The 15,109-nt window shown below is 41.6% G+C and overlaps 1 protein-coding gene across 6 annotated transcripts in view; it reads right to left on the reverse strand.

The window, feature by feature from the left end:
* The window catches only part of RALGAPA2 (Ral GTPase activating protein catalytic subunit alpha 2), a 329,216-nt gene that overhangs the window by 202,138 nt on the left and 111,969 nt on the right, over positions 1–15,109 (reverse strand). For all 6 annotated transcript variants that reach the window (XM_040447849.1, XM_040447847.1, XM_040447848.1 and 3 more), the window contains exons 15-16: positions 4,911–5,148; positions 2,320–2,484 (exon numbers count right to left, since the gene is read on the reverse strand). In XM_040447849.1, coding sequence (XP_040303783.1) covers positions 2,320–2,484; positions 4,911–5,148 — 403 coding nt within the window. The remainder of the gene's footprint in view (positions 1–2,319; positions 2,485–4,910; positions 5,149–15,109) is intronic.

Raw genomic sequence — 15,109 nt, forward strand, 5'->3', positions numbered from 1 at the left:
AAAGAGAGAGAGTGGGGGCAAGGGGCAGAGAGAGGGAGAGAGAGGATCCCAAGCAGACTCCACGCTGTCAGCGCAAAAGCCTAACACAGGGCTCCATACCAAGAACTGCGAGACCATGACATGAGCCAAAGTCAAGAACTGGACACTTAACTGACTGAGCCACCCAGGCGCCCCTATAATATAATAATCTTAAATTATTCTCATACTGGGATTAGAAAAAATAAATCACTTTCAAATGGGTCTTCCATGATAAACACCTTACTGCTAAAGGTGACAAAAACTGCCTGAGCTGCTATTCTCATTAAAAGGTGGCCTTGGGGCGCCTGGGTGGCTCAGTCGGTTGAGCGGCCGACTTCGGCTCAGGTCACGATCTCGCGGTCCGTGAGTTCGAGCCCCGTGTAAGGCTCTGTGCTGACGGCTCGGAGCCTGGAGCCTGTTTCGGATTCTGTGTCTCCCTCTCTCTGACCCTCCCCCGTTCATGCTCTGTCTCTCTCTGTCTCAAAAATAAATAAACATTAAAAGGTGGCCTCCACACTATCAACACCTACCATAAAAGTATTCTGGGCCTTTTTAAAAGATGGAAAGGCAAGTTATTACACAATGTAAAAATAACAGAACTGAGTAAAACCACTAATAGTCTATATAGATTAGTTTTATAAAACAGCATGATACAATAAAATCTTCAGAGACCGTTGTTTTCACAGGCAACTAAAAAGATAAAAATGTGAAGTAAAAGAGGAAATACATATGTATTGCAAGATACATGAAGATAATAGATTGATCCAACTCAATAGCTCTTGTCTCATTATCTTTTTAAAAGTTATGGTTCCAAGTGTTATTAATTTTTAATACTCTAAAGGCCAGGTTTATGACTTTTAAGCAACATAGTCTAAACAGACTTTTGTAAGAGTTCTTACTGATGCAATACCATATGTTGCCAGATGCCTAAGAACACTGATAAAACAGAAGCTCACTAGCATAAATGCACCGAGGATTATTGAGAACAATAATGGTGCCACCTCCATAGTGTTGGTCTAAAACACCTGCTGAGAAACTAAAATGCAATTTCTTCTATGGCTGTGCTTTGGCCAAGTAGGGGAATAAGGAGCATGCAATATACAATAGTTTGCTGCTCATTAAAGTGTGAAAGTAAAGTTTTACATAGTGTTTTGCATGATTAATTTTATTATCATTACAGTTCAAGGGCTGCGAAGGGTAGCATAGAGTCTGGGCAGTTCAGGAATGATGACACTTTGTTGCAAACTTCTGCTCTGATTCAATGAGGAAAGAAAGGAGTTTCTAGGAGTTGGGATGAGAATGAAAGTCAGTGTGTAAGCCTTCCCCAAAGTTGCCTGTTACCAGGAACAGTCTCTCCTCAAGGAAGGGGATGAAGGAGAGAGCAGGAGAAGTGGAACAGGAGGTGAATGTAGTAAGGTGATAATTACCAACAAATGCTGTAGCAAAAAGCATTAGACAGGGCTAAGGCACAATGTATTTTCGTAAAAGCTCCAACAGGATTCTAAGCCATCTCTATGAAGTGTTTACTAAGTACTGTAAAATATGTTGACTGTAAATGACTCTGATTTATGACCAGAGGATATTGTGACTTTCTGCAGTCAGCATGCTGAATATCGATTAGAACAGTGTGGTAGTACTGATGTGAAAAATGACAGGAAACTCAAATTTGTTTTAAACCTAAGTTACAGCCTCAGAGTCACTGGAGGGAAGGGGTTTTATTTGTTCTTATTAAATACTGGATACAAGCTTACTTTTTAAAGATTTCTCTTTTGGTTTTAAAAGTGTAGGAAATAAGTCCAAAAAACTGGGGGTTCTTGGTCAAGTTCTTATTAATTCTAACAGGCTAGGAGGACAACATCAACAGGCATATAAAGCTCAATTTCCCAAAGAACCCCAAAACGTAAATGTCTCCCTCCAGTCCTGAAAACTAAGTGCATTATTCTCTCTTCCTGTGTGGGAACAGTTGCCACACTAAGATTACCAATGTTCAACAACAATAATGCAACTAAGTGTGTGATTACTAAGAATCTATTTTCTCTAAGGTTCAAACAAAAACATTTATTTTCTCTCTTTTGCACAAATATCTCACTCAATATTAACATCTCAAGTTCTTTTTCACAATGGACTCAGAAATAAGTATCAAAAATGGATTTGAAAAGTATCAGAACAGATAATTAAAAGATACAGAGACATCCCATTTAACTCTGAGCGGAATTTTAAAACCTTTAAAACATTTTATTCCTATGAATCCATTTTAGATAGCAACTAGACCTTACAGAAAAAATTTAAATAAATGTTTACCGGTTGCTTTTTGGCGAACAATATTTCTTGCCTTCTCAACTCCTGGTGCCCCAGATGTGGTGGCACTCCTAGATCGCATTGGTTCAGTCACATCTGGGTGGCTCCGCCAGCTGAGAGAAAAGGATCTCCCCACAGTGGTTCCTTTCTGAGAATCTAGAACACAACCTGATAGAGGATAAGACGAGAAAAATAATCTAAAGGCTGAAGTCATTATCATTCATTGCACAGCCTGTGTTGCTCAGCAAATTTCATAAGTGCAATTATATTTATTACAGACTCTCTTGTTGCATAATAGGTACCATTTCCTTATACTTCAGTACGAAGGTTTGCACATAACAGTAATCTAGAAATTCCTGTTGCCAAAGTATTTTTCAAGCATCTCCAACAGCCTCATAACAATAATATCATTCCAATATAAAAAAATGTCAATAAAACTTTCTCAGTAAAAGAACAATGTCAAATGAAGTTATACCACTGCTGTCCGGTCACTCCAAAAACTACTTTTATAAACCACAAAATGAGAGATCCTGGCTTTAGAATAATGCTCCCTCCTGGAGATGCTAACCTCTCCACAAATTACCAAGAGAAATTTGTGTCTGTAAACTCTAATCAGAGTCAAGTGAAAATCTATGAATAATACAAAATCCCATTTTAGCAAACCTCCAAAACAATAAAATACTGCAGTTTGTAACCCAACTTGTCTGCTTTCCTCTCATATTGCTCTGGTCAAATATTTCAAATGAGTAGTCAAGGTACCAAAAGAAATACAGGGGCAAAGAGAATGAGACAGAGATTTCTGCACAGGTATGATGTGGCTGGTGGCTGCCACAAACTGTGGTTTGTTTTCACCCCCAGGTTCCTGAGAGTGTATTTTGTTTCCACAAGTCCAGTGCTTAGAAGGCAAGTATTTCCACAGTGAATACTTAAAGCCATTTTTAGAATAAAGCAATATAACAGAGAAATCAGAAGTATTTGCCATGGGCACTGATTAAATGATTAAATTCGTTCTGTATCATTCCATCAGGAGTGTTTTTTGAAGTGTTTACCTTCCTATAAATAAACACAGCCACTCACAGACTGCAGTGAAGATGTAAGAATCAGTCACGTTAACTGTATGTCTGTATGGTGAAGTAATCACTTAATTGGCTCACAGCTCCCCACATTCACATCCTTTGCTGTCCTCTCCCACACCGACCCTGGGCTTCATCACATGACTTACTTTGGTAGCAAAACTGAGCAAGCAGAGATCTGAAATGCACTTGAAAATCTGGGCTTGCCCCATTGCTGCTCCTGGAACCTTAAGTCTTTGAACAAAAAGCCTGAGCTGGCCTGCTGGGCGATGAAAGGTATACAGCCAAGTCCCTCCCATGGCCCCAGCTGACAGCTGGCCAATCCCTAGAGCTGCCTACATGATTATTTCACAGCCTAGCTGACTACAAACACAGGAGTGAATCCAGCAGAACTGCCCAACTGAGTCGAACCCAAACTAACAACTCATAAAATCAGTATCTAAACAACTGACTGTTATTTTAAGCTGCTATGTTTTGGGGTGATCTGTCACCCAGCAAAAGCTGATACAATCTATAATAAGGCTATTGTTGAAGCTGTGGTCTACTACAGCAAGCAACGTACACTTCATGAATCTTTGGAGCAGAAATTCTTCTCAGGTCTTAGGACCAGGAAAAGCTATGTATCACCTAAGCTGTGGACTGTTTTCACCTTTTGTAATCTGTGATCCTCTGCTGTAACCCTGTGAAGATCAGAGTCAAGTCCAAGCCTGCCACCCCTCCCCAACAAGCAGAGGAGGCTCTCTGGCATGCATTCTGGCATTTATAACTGCTCCTATAATCCCACCCCCTTTAATTTTGCCCCCGTGACCTTATGTATTTTATCTCTCATATTATAGGTGCTTCTATGAACTGCCTCAAAATCTTTAAATAATAAATTGGAGTACAAGTGAATTAACCCAAGGACTGTGTCACAGCCTTAAAACAGTAATGACAACAAATTGTTGTCCCCAGTAGAAAACACCACTGATGTTTTCAACCTTGATCTGACTCTAGGTCTCAAAACAATTTTTACCCAGAAACACAACAAAGCCAAAAGGCCTCCTAGCTGAATCACTCAGAAATTTTCCACTTTCTGCCTTTCCTAGGCAGGCAGTGGAATAAGTCCTTTTAGTGTGGTGCCTTGAGACGGACTTGCCTAGCTTTGATTTCCGGCTTTCTCACGTATTAGCTACATGACCTTGAATGAGTCCATCACCATGGACTCTCTGTACTTCAGTTTCTCTGTCTGTGACATGGGGATGATAGTATCCACCTCAGAGGTTACCATGAGGGTGAAGACAGATAATGTGTACAAGCACTAGCCATTATTATATTATTGTTGCTACCACTGCTACTCCCTTTCAGCATCCTTAAGAGGTCAGCGTGCTATGAAACACAATCCAACACCATCAGTGAAAAGATACTGCCCACATGGCTGGTTCAGTTTATTGTAAAATTCCATGTGTTAATTGCCTCCATGTACAAATACACACTCCTCCCCAGTCTCCGACATCGGGTGTTACCCTGTAAGAGTAGAAGTACCTTTGCCTCGCTGCTTCTTTTCCTTTTGTTCACTTAATTTGTCCAGAGGTAGGTTTGTCATCTCAACTCCATAAACAGTTCTCGCGAGCACTGCTGTCAACGAGTCCATGATGTTGGCCCACTCAGTTATGAGCTCCTCCCATTCCGTGAGGGAGGACAGCACGCCAAGAAAGTCATCCCAGAGCTCTCGAGAAATGTATACACAGAGGTTTGCTCGGATCCACGCCACCATGAGCGTCTGAAACCAACCAGCCAATTAGAGACTTTAATCGTCCTCATTTGGAAGAAGAATTTTTAACAAAATATTTTACTATTACTAAAATGAGCTTTAAAGCAATAAAAAGCACTTGATCCTGTTTTTCTTTTAGTTTCTCAGAATTCATTTGATCAACTGAAACCAGGATCTGAGCTCATGAGAAATTAGTTACCATTAAGAACAAAGCTCCTGACTGAAAATCCCTCTAGTGCCTGCGGCTGGTCCTGGCCATAATCGGGAAGAAGACAAAGCTCTCAGTACTACAACTATTCTGCTTCTTGGACAGCTCTCTCTCACTCTCTACAGTGGCTACTTCTAGCATCCTCTTCACAAAGCATCCTCTATGTAAACTTCCAGCTCCACCAACTCCTCCCTGCTTTCTAGCAGATGAACTCACTGCAGATTTAAGAGAAAATAAAACCCATTAAACAAGCCCCACGAGCCCCATGTGTTTGCCCAGCTTCTCCTCCACCTCCAGGCTTTAAGTGAAGAGAGTCTCCTGCTCCTCTCTGCTTGTTCCCACCTCTGCTCTGAACCGCCTCCTTGCTCTTTGTGTTTCCATGAACACTGCCTCTCCTTTTTCTCCAATCTATCCTACTAACCCAGCTTCTCCCCATCAGCATTCAAACATTCTCCAAGTCTACCTCATCTTAAAAACGAAAAATAAACAAAAAATTCCCTTGACCCCAGATTCCTCCCTCTAGCTAGAACATTTAAAGCCAAACTTCTTGGAAGAATGTCCCATACTCACTGCATGTATACCTCCTCATCTCCCTATTCCACCAACTGCTCTGGCTTTCTCCCTTCCTATGCCACCCCATCTCTGCTGGGGTTCTGGTCCCCATTCTTGTGGCTCTAGTTACCACCTGTAAAATTCCTCTGAGTCTCCATGGTTAGCCCAGACCTCTTTGGTTTCCTGACCTTGTTGATCTGGGTACTAGACAGCTCTACTTGCAGTCACCTGCAGGCATGATAGTAAAAAGAATTCAGCACTTCCACTGAGATTCTTCCAGTTCCTTGACCTGGTCTCTCCTGCTCCTGGCCTTTGCATGTAGCTTTCCTTCCTCTCTTCCTTTCTTTTTTGGCTTTTTATCTCCCACTCATTCTTCAAGTCACAATGTGGACATTACTTCCTCCAAGGTGTCCCTGACTGCCACCCCACCCAGCCTCTAGTAAGTGGCATCCATTCCCACCATTGTCTGCATTCCCCTATTAGAGCACTTTCCTTGAGCGTCTACTCACTTCTCCATGTTCCTCCTCTAGCCTATGTCTGCAGCACTACAAGTGGTCACATGGGCAACCCCACCAGACAAGTGTGCACATATTCTGGATATCTCCTCACCTTGAAATTGCCTAGTTCCCTCTCTCTGCCCAGATATTCCACACCCTTTAAAATTCACATCAAAATACATCTCCCTTGAAAGAAGTGCCAAGTCCATGTCAGGTGAGCCCCAAAGGCTTTCTTAATCTTACTACAGGGCATCTTTATACCCAAAGTTTGTGTGACTTCCCCAATCCATTGTCAGACCTTAATGTTCTTGTTAAGGTGCCAACCTGCAAATATTTCTGCCCACCCCGGATGCAGACAGACCCCCGCAGTTGATGGGGGTTGTCCTATGCATGGGATAGGGATAAGCTGGCTTTTTAATTAAACAGAAATTTTTCTTTAAAATACACATAGGAGGGGATATGTAAGTGGCTCAGTCGGTTAAGTCAGTCCAACTTTGGCTCAGGTCGTGATCTCGTGGTCCGTGGGTTCAAGCCCCGTACCAGGCTCAGTGCTGACAGCTCAAAGACTGGAGCCTGCTTCCGATGCTGTGTCTCCCTCTCTCTCTGCCCCTCCCCTGTTTGTGCTCTGACACTCTGTCTCTCTCTCTCTCAAAAATAAACATTAAGAAAAAAATTAAAAAAAAATAAAATACACATAGGAAAACTCTGAGAACTAGAAAATAGTCTGTAATTATGCAGGCCTGTTTTGACCACTTGAAAAATCATACTTAAAGTGACTCCTTATGCAATGTACCTTTTCTCTGTGTTTCAATTCATGTTTACCATACTTTTTAAAGGGGCAAAAATGTGAAAGTTGAGCTAAAATCATTAAATATATTGAAAACAAGGTTTTAAATTTTCATACTTACAATCTGATTCTAAGATGGATGAATTTTTTAAAATTAAGAACAGCGCAAAAGAAAAAATAAATAATTTTATCATTCATTATTACTAATATTTTATTAAGTATTATTTATTGTGATTATAATGCCATCTTCTGTTTATTCAATTTTACACTCCTTTTTTCAAAATGAGTTTGAGGGCATTACCATAAAGCGCATATACACAATAAAATTAATAAATAGTAGCTCAAAAAGATAATCTTAGCAGAGTAAGGGGAAAAAGGAGAAACTGGCAATGTTACCAGCATTCAGTCTCACGTCTGGTTACAGCACTAGCTTCAGATTAAAAGCAGAGTTTTTGTGTGGTAAAAGACGCCCTGTATTGGGAATCTTGCATTGGCTTCACTTTGTTGACTAATTATAAAACAAGCACAGAACAGTGACTTCCCACAGCTTATAAAATTCATCTTAGCAAATCTCACAAACATGTATACACAGACCTGGTGAATCGTCCCCATCGTAAGTCTCTGCTGACAACACCTGAACCCAGAGCAAAACGGTAACATACAGTGTGTGGGCAAGGGGTGGCACCTGTGTGCACGAAGGCAGGATGCCCTTTGAATAAGTTACCCTTTTCGAAGAGGAGGAGGGAAAGGCAGAGCCCCAGACTCTGGGTTCTGTCACTAACTTGATTTGTGACCTGGGCTATTTACTTGGCTTTTCTGGAGTCATTTTCTTTCTCATAAAAAGCAAAAAGCCGAATAAGAGCATCTCCAAAGTTCTTCCAGTGCTGAAATTCATGTTTTATCAAACTATGTAAAAAAAAAAAATACATGTGTTCATAAGCCACTCCTTTTCTTACATACATTTCCTGGCCAGCCACTTGTTACATTTCTCTACTCACCACACTTGGGGGACTATGTAATTTTAAATACTATGCTACTTCTAGTAGAAGGAGCATGGTCCAAGTTTCCTGATATACTTTGAGAACTTCAAGCATAAGGTCCTGTTTAGCACTGATAACAGGTTAAAACATCATTTCTGACAAACACCATTATTTGGTAAATATCTAAATAAAACTTAACTCATTTGAAGGAACTGTGCCAACCCAAGTTATCTACTGATAGAGAAAAAACTATATGTTAGAGGAAAAATTTGAAAAAGATAAAAGGATAATGGCAACTCAAAATTTTCTGTCCCCTTTAATACTTTCCTTATTCAAATTTTTAAAATCAAGCATCTGGCAATTGTAGACGTCTACATAAGTGAACAAATAATAATTTGATGGCACATTTAATTTTAGAATGGAATTAAGATGATGCCCACTTCATTGCCTGGTAGAGCTGTCCAGACCTTTCACATTTTTCTCCTCCCTTAGATCCCACAAAGGGCTTGGGAGGTCAACAGATGATCATAAATCCCAGATGAACCTGCTCTGATTCTTAGGACAACCCTGTCCTTTCCTGACTGTGACAGATTAGGGAAGAGACTCAGAAAGGCAAAGTGATTTGCTTAAGGCCACACAGCCAGGAAGTACCAGAGCTCGGTACTCTGTGTCTACCTCCAAAAAGCTCTTCTTCTCTCCACTATTTTATGGCTGCTTCTTAATTTAAACATTCTTCCTGATCCATGGCCAAAATAATAATGATGTCATCAAAATCAACAATCATGGACTTAAAACTAATTTTCAAGATCTGACAAGATCATCCATTAATAAGGGGGATTTTTCTCCCAAATCAAAACTAATCAAATAAACAAAAAGTACAACTCCACGATAGATTCTTGCTTAATTCAGTGACAAGCTCTTGCTCCAATTCCAACACAACCAATAGATGCAGGGCCAGGCAACTGGTGAGGAATGAGGCCCAAGCACTCACTACCCTAAGCCTGGCTTCAGCCCACATCACTTGGCAGCTACAGTCCTATCAGGGCTGGGAGACCGAGAAGAAGGTGCCGACAGTGAAACTCTCCATGAGAGTTACAGTAAAGTGAGCAGAGTGTTTGTACATCCAGACGGGCAGCAAAGCAAATGGTCTGCACCACGCCTGAGGCAAGGTTGAATACACACAAAAGGATGGGTAGACCACTTCATATATCTAATAACTAAGCAAGGCAATCAGAATAAGAGTGATTATCCTATTCTGAAGGCAAGTGAGGACATGCCAATTATTTCTGCAGCCTCTCATGTATTTCTCATCAAGCCAAGATCATTCAATCCTATTAAACTACTAAAAATTGGGGGAGAGAGGGAAGATGGCGGCGTAGGAGGACGCTGGGCTCACCGCGCGTCCTGCTGATCACTTAGATTCCACCTACACCTGCCTAAATAACCCAGAAAACCGCCAGAGGATTAGCAGAACGGAGTCACTGGAGCCAAGCGCAGACGAGAGGCCCACGGAAGAGGGTAGGAAGGGCAGCGAGGCGGTGCGCGCTCCACGGACTGGCGGGAGGGAGCCGGGGCGGAGGGGCGGCTCCCCGGCCAAGCAGAGCCCCTGAGTCTGGCTTGCAAAAAGTGGAGGGGCCTGACGGACTGTGTTCCCACAGCAAGCGCGACTTAGCGTCTGGGAGGTCATAAGATAACAGCTCTGCTCGGAAAGCGGGAAGGCTGGAGGACAAAGGGAAGGAGAGCTGCTGAGCCCTGGACGACAGAGCTCAGTTTGGTGGGGAACAGAGGCGCTCGCCAGCGCCATCTCCCCCGCCCATCCCCCAGCCAAAATCCCAAAGAGAACCAGTTCCTGCCAGGGAACTTGCTCGCTCCTCCGCGCAAACACCCAACTCTGCGCTTCTGCGGAGCCAAACCTCCAGCAGCGGATCTGACTCCCTCCTGCTGCCACAGGGCCCCTCCTGAAGTGGATCACCTAAGGAGAAGCAAGCTAAGCCTGCCCCTCCTGCCCCTGTGCACCTTGCCTACCCACCCCAGCTAAGACGCCAGATCCCCAGCATCACAAGCCTGGCAGTGTGCAAGTAGCCCAGACAGGCCACCCCACCCCACAGTGAATCCCGCCCCTAGGAGAGGGGAAGAGAAGGCACGCACCAGTCTGACTGTGGCCCCAGCGGTGGGCTGGGGGCAGACATCAGGTCGGACTGCGGCTCCGCCCACCAACTCCAGTTATACACCACAGCACAGGGGAAGTGCCCTGCAGGTCCTCACCACGCCAGGGACTATCCAAAATGACCAAGCGGAAGAATTCCCCTCAGAAGAATCTCCAGGAAATAACAACAGCTAATGAGCTGATCAAAAAGGATTTAAATAATATAACAGAAAGTGAATTTAGAATAATAGTCATAAAATTAATCGCTGGGCTTGAAAACAGTATAGCTGACAGCAGAGAATCTCTTGCTACAGAGATCAAGGGACTAAGGAACAGTCACGAGGAGCTGAAAAACGCTTTAAATGAAATGCATAACAAAATGGAAACCACCACAGCTCGGATTGAAGAGGCAGAGGAGAGAATAGGTGAACTAGAAGATAAAGTTATGGAAAAAGAGGAAGCTGAGAAAAAGAGAGATAAAAAAATCCAGGAGTATGAGGGGAAAATTAGAGAACTAAGTGATACACTAAAAAGAAATAATATACGCATAATTGGTATCCCAGAGGAGGAAGAGAGAGGGAAAGGTGCTGAAGGGGTACTTGAAGAAATAATAGCTGAGAACTTCCCTGAAGTGGGGAAGGAAAAAGGCATTGAAATCCAAGAGGCACAGAGAACTCCCTTCAGACGTAACTTGAATCGATCTTCTGCACGACATATCAGAGTGAAACTGGCAAAATACAAGGATAAAGAGAAAATTCTGAAAGCAACAAGGGGTAAACGTGCCCTCACATATAAAGGGAGACCTATAAGACTCGTGACTGATCTCTCTTTTGAAACTTGGCAGGCCAGAAAGAATTGGCACGAGATTTTCAGTGTGCTAGACAGAAAAAATATGCAGCCGAGAATCCTTTATCCAGCAAGTCTGTCATTTAGAATAGAAGGAGAGATAAAGGTCTTCCCAAACAAACAAAAACTGAAGGAATTTGTCACCACTAAACCAGCCCTACAAGAGATCCTAAGGGGGACCCTGTGAGACAAAGTACCAGAGACATCACTACAAGCATAAAACATACAGACATCACAATGACTCTAAACCCATATCTTTCTATAATAACACTGAATGTAAATGGATTAAATGCGCCAACCAAAAGACATAGGGTATCAGAATGGATAAAAAAACAAGACCCATCTATTTGCTGTCTACAAGAGACTCATTTTAGACCTGAGGACACCTTTAGATTGAGAGTGAGGGGATGGAGAACTATTTATCATGCTACTGGAAGCCAAAAGAAAGCTGGAGTAGCCATACTTATATCAGACAAACTAGACTTTAAATTAAAGGCTGTAACAAGAGATGAAGAAGGACATTATGTAATAGTGACAGGGTCTATCCATCAGGAAGAGCTAACAATTATAAATGTCTATGCGCCGAATACCGGAGCGCCCAAATATATAAAACAATTACTCATAAACACAAGCAACCTTATTGATAAGAATGTGGTAATTGCAGGGGACTTTAACACCCCACTTACAGAAATGGATAGATCATCTAGACACACGATCAATAAAGAAACAAGGGCCCTGAATGAGACATTGGATCAGATGGACTTGACAGATATATTTACAACTCTGCATCCCAAAGCAACAGAATATACTTTCTTCTCGAGTGCACATGGAACATTCTCCAAGATAGATCATATACTGGGTCACAAAACAGCCCTTCATAAGTTTACAAGAATTGAAATCATACCATGCATACTTTCAGACCACAATGCTATGAAGCTTGAAATCAACCACAGAAAAAAGTCTGGAAAACCTCCAAAAGCATGGAGGTTAAAGAACACCCTACTAACGAATGAGTGGGTCAACCAGGCAATTAGAGAAGAAATTAAAAAATATATGGAAACAAACGAAAATGAAAATACAACAATCCAAACGCTTTGGGACGCAGCGAAGGCAGTCCTGAGAGGAAAATACATTGCAATCCAGGCCTATCTCAAGAAACAAGAAAAATCCCAAATACAAAATCTAACAGCACACCTAAAGGAAATAGAAGCAGAACAGCAAAGGCAGCCTAAACCCAGCAGAAGAAGAGAAATAATAAAGATCAGAGCAGAAATAAACAATATAGAATCTAAAAAAACTGTAGAGCAGATCAACGAAACCAAGAGTTGGTTTTTTGAAAAAATAAACAAAATTGACAAACCTCTAGCCAGGCTTCTCAAAAAGAAAAGGGAGATGACCCAAATAGATAAAATCATGAATGAAAATGGAATTATTACAACCAATCCCTCAGAGATACAAACAATTATCAGGGAATACTATGAAAAATTATATGCCAACAAATTGGACAACCTGGAAGAAATGGACAAATTCCTGAACACCCACACTCTTCCAAAACTCAATCAGGAGGAAATAGAAAGCTTGAACAGGCCCATAACCAGCGAAGAAATTGAATCGGTTATCAAAAATCTCCCAATCTGGAGTTCTACCAGACGTTTAAAGCAGAGATAATACCTATCCTTCTCAAGCTATTCCAAGAAATAGAAAGGGAAGGAAAACTTCCAGACTCATTCTATGAAGCCAGTATGACTTTGATTCCTAAACCAGACAGAGACCCAGTAAAAAAAGAGAACTACAGGCCAATATCCCTGATGAATATGGATGCCAAAATTCTCAATAAGATACTAGCAAATCGAATTCAACGGCATATAAAAAGAATTGTTCACCATGATCAAGTGGGATTCATTCCTGGGATGCAGGGCTGGTTCAACATTCGCAAATCAATCAACGTGATACATCACATTAACAAAAAAAAAGAGAAAAACCATACGATCCTGTCAATCAATGCAGAAAAGGCCTTTGACAAAATCCAGCACCCTTTCTTAATAAAAACCCTTGAGAAAGTCGGGATAGAAGGAACATACTTAAAGATCATAAAAGCCATTTATGAAAAGCCCACAGCTAACATCATCCTCAACGGGGAAAAACTGAGAGCTTTTTCCCTGAGATCAGGAACACAACAGGGATGCCCACTCTCACCGCTGTTGTTTAACATAGTGCTGGAAGTTCTAGCATCAGCAATCAGACAACAAAAGGAAATCAAAGGCATCAAAATTGGCAAAGATGAAGTCAAGCTTTCGCTTTTTGCAGATGACATGATATTATACATGGAAAATCCGATAGACTCCACCAAAAGTCTGCTAGAACTGATACATGAATTCAGCAAAGTTGCAGGATACAAAATCAATGTACAGAAATCAGTTGCATTCTTATACACTAACAAGGAAGCAACAGAAAGACAAATAAAGAAACTGATCCCATTCACAATTGCACCAAGAAGCATAAAATACCTAGGAATAAATCTAACCAAAGATGTAAAGGATCTGTATGCTGAAAACTATAGAAAGCTTATGAAGGTAATTGAAGAAGATTTAAAGAAATGGAAAGACATTCCCTGCTCATGGATTGGAAGAATAAATATTGTCAAAATGTCAATACTACCCAAAGCTATCTACACATTCAATGCAATCCCAATCAAAATTGCACCAGCATTCTTCTTGAAACTAGAACAAGCAATCCTAAAATTCATATGGAACCACAAAAGGCCCCGAATAGCCAAAGTAATTTTGAAGAAGAAGACCAAAGCAGGAGGCATCACAATCCCAGACTTTAGCCTCTACTACAAAGCTGTCATCATCAAGACAGCATGGTATTGGCACAAAAACAGACACACAGACCAATGGAATAGAATAGAAACCCTAGAACTAGACCCACAAACGTATGGCCAACTAATCTTTGACAAAGCAGGAAAGAACATCCAATGGAAAAAAGACAGTCTCTTTAACAAATGGTGCTGGGAGAACTGGACAGCAACATGCAGAAGGTTGAAACTAGACCACTTTCTCACACCATTCACAAAAATAAACTCAAAATGGATAAAGGACCTGAATGTGAGACAGGAAACCATCAAAACCCTAGAGGAGAAAGCAGGAAAAGACCTCTCTGACCTCAGCCGTAGCAATCTCTTACTCGACACATCCCCAAAGGCAAGGGAATTAAAAGCAAAAGTGAATTACTGGGACCTTATGAAGATAAAAAGCTTCTGCACAGCAAAGGAAACAACCAACAAAACTAAAAGGCAACCGACGGAATGGGAAAAGATATTTGCAAATGACATATCGGACAAAGGGCTAGTATCCAAAATCTATAAAGAGCTCACCAAACTCCACACCCGAAAAGCAAATAACCCAGTGAAGAAATGGGCAGAAAACATGAATAGACACTTCTCTAAAGAAGACATCCGGATGGCCAACAGAACAGGCACATGAAAAGATGTTCAGCGTCACTCCTTATCAGGGAAATACAAATCAAAACCACACTCAGGTATCACCTCACGCCAGTCAGAGTGGCCAAAATGAACAAATCAGGAGACTATAGATGCTGGAGAGGATGTGGAGAAACGGGAACCCTCTTGCACTGTTGGTGGGAATGCAAATTGGTGCAGCCGCTCTGGAAAGCAGTGTGGAGGTTCCTCAGAAAATTAAAAATAGACCTACCCTATGACCCAGCAATAGCACTGCTAGGAATTTATACAAGGGACACAGGAGTACTGATGCATAGGGGCACTTGTACCCCAATGTTCATAGCAGCACTCTCAACAATAGCCAAATTATGGAAAGAGCCTAAATGTCCATCAACTGATGAATGGATAAAGAAATTGTGGTTTATATACACAATGGAATACTACGTGGCAATGAGAAAAAATGAAATATGGCCTTTTGTAGCAATGTGGATGGA

The sequence above is a fragment of the Herpailurus yagouaroundi genome, unplaced genomic scaffold (assembly GCF_014898765.1).
Source record: "Herpailurus yagouaroundi ecotype Mexico unplaced genomic scaffold, PumYag 196, whole genome shotgun sequence".
Lineage (NCBI taxonomy): Eukaryota > Metazoa > Chordata > Mammalia > Carnivora > Felidae > Herpailurus > Herpailurus yagouaroundi.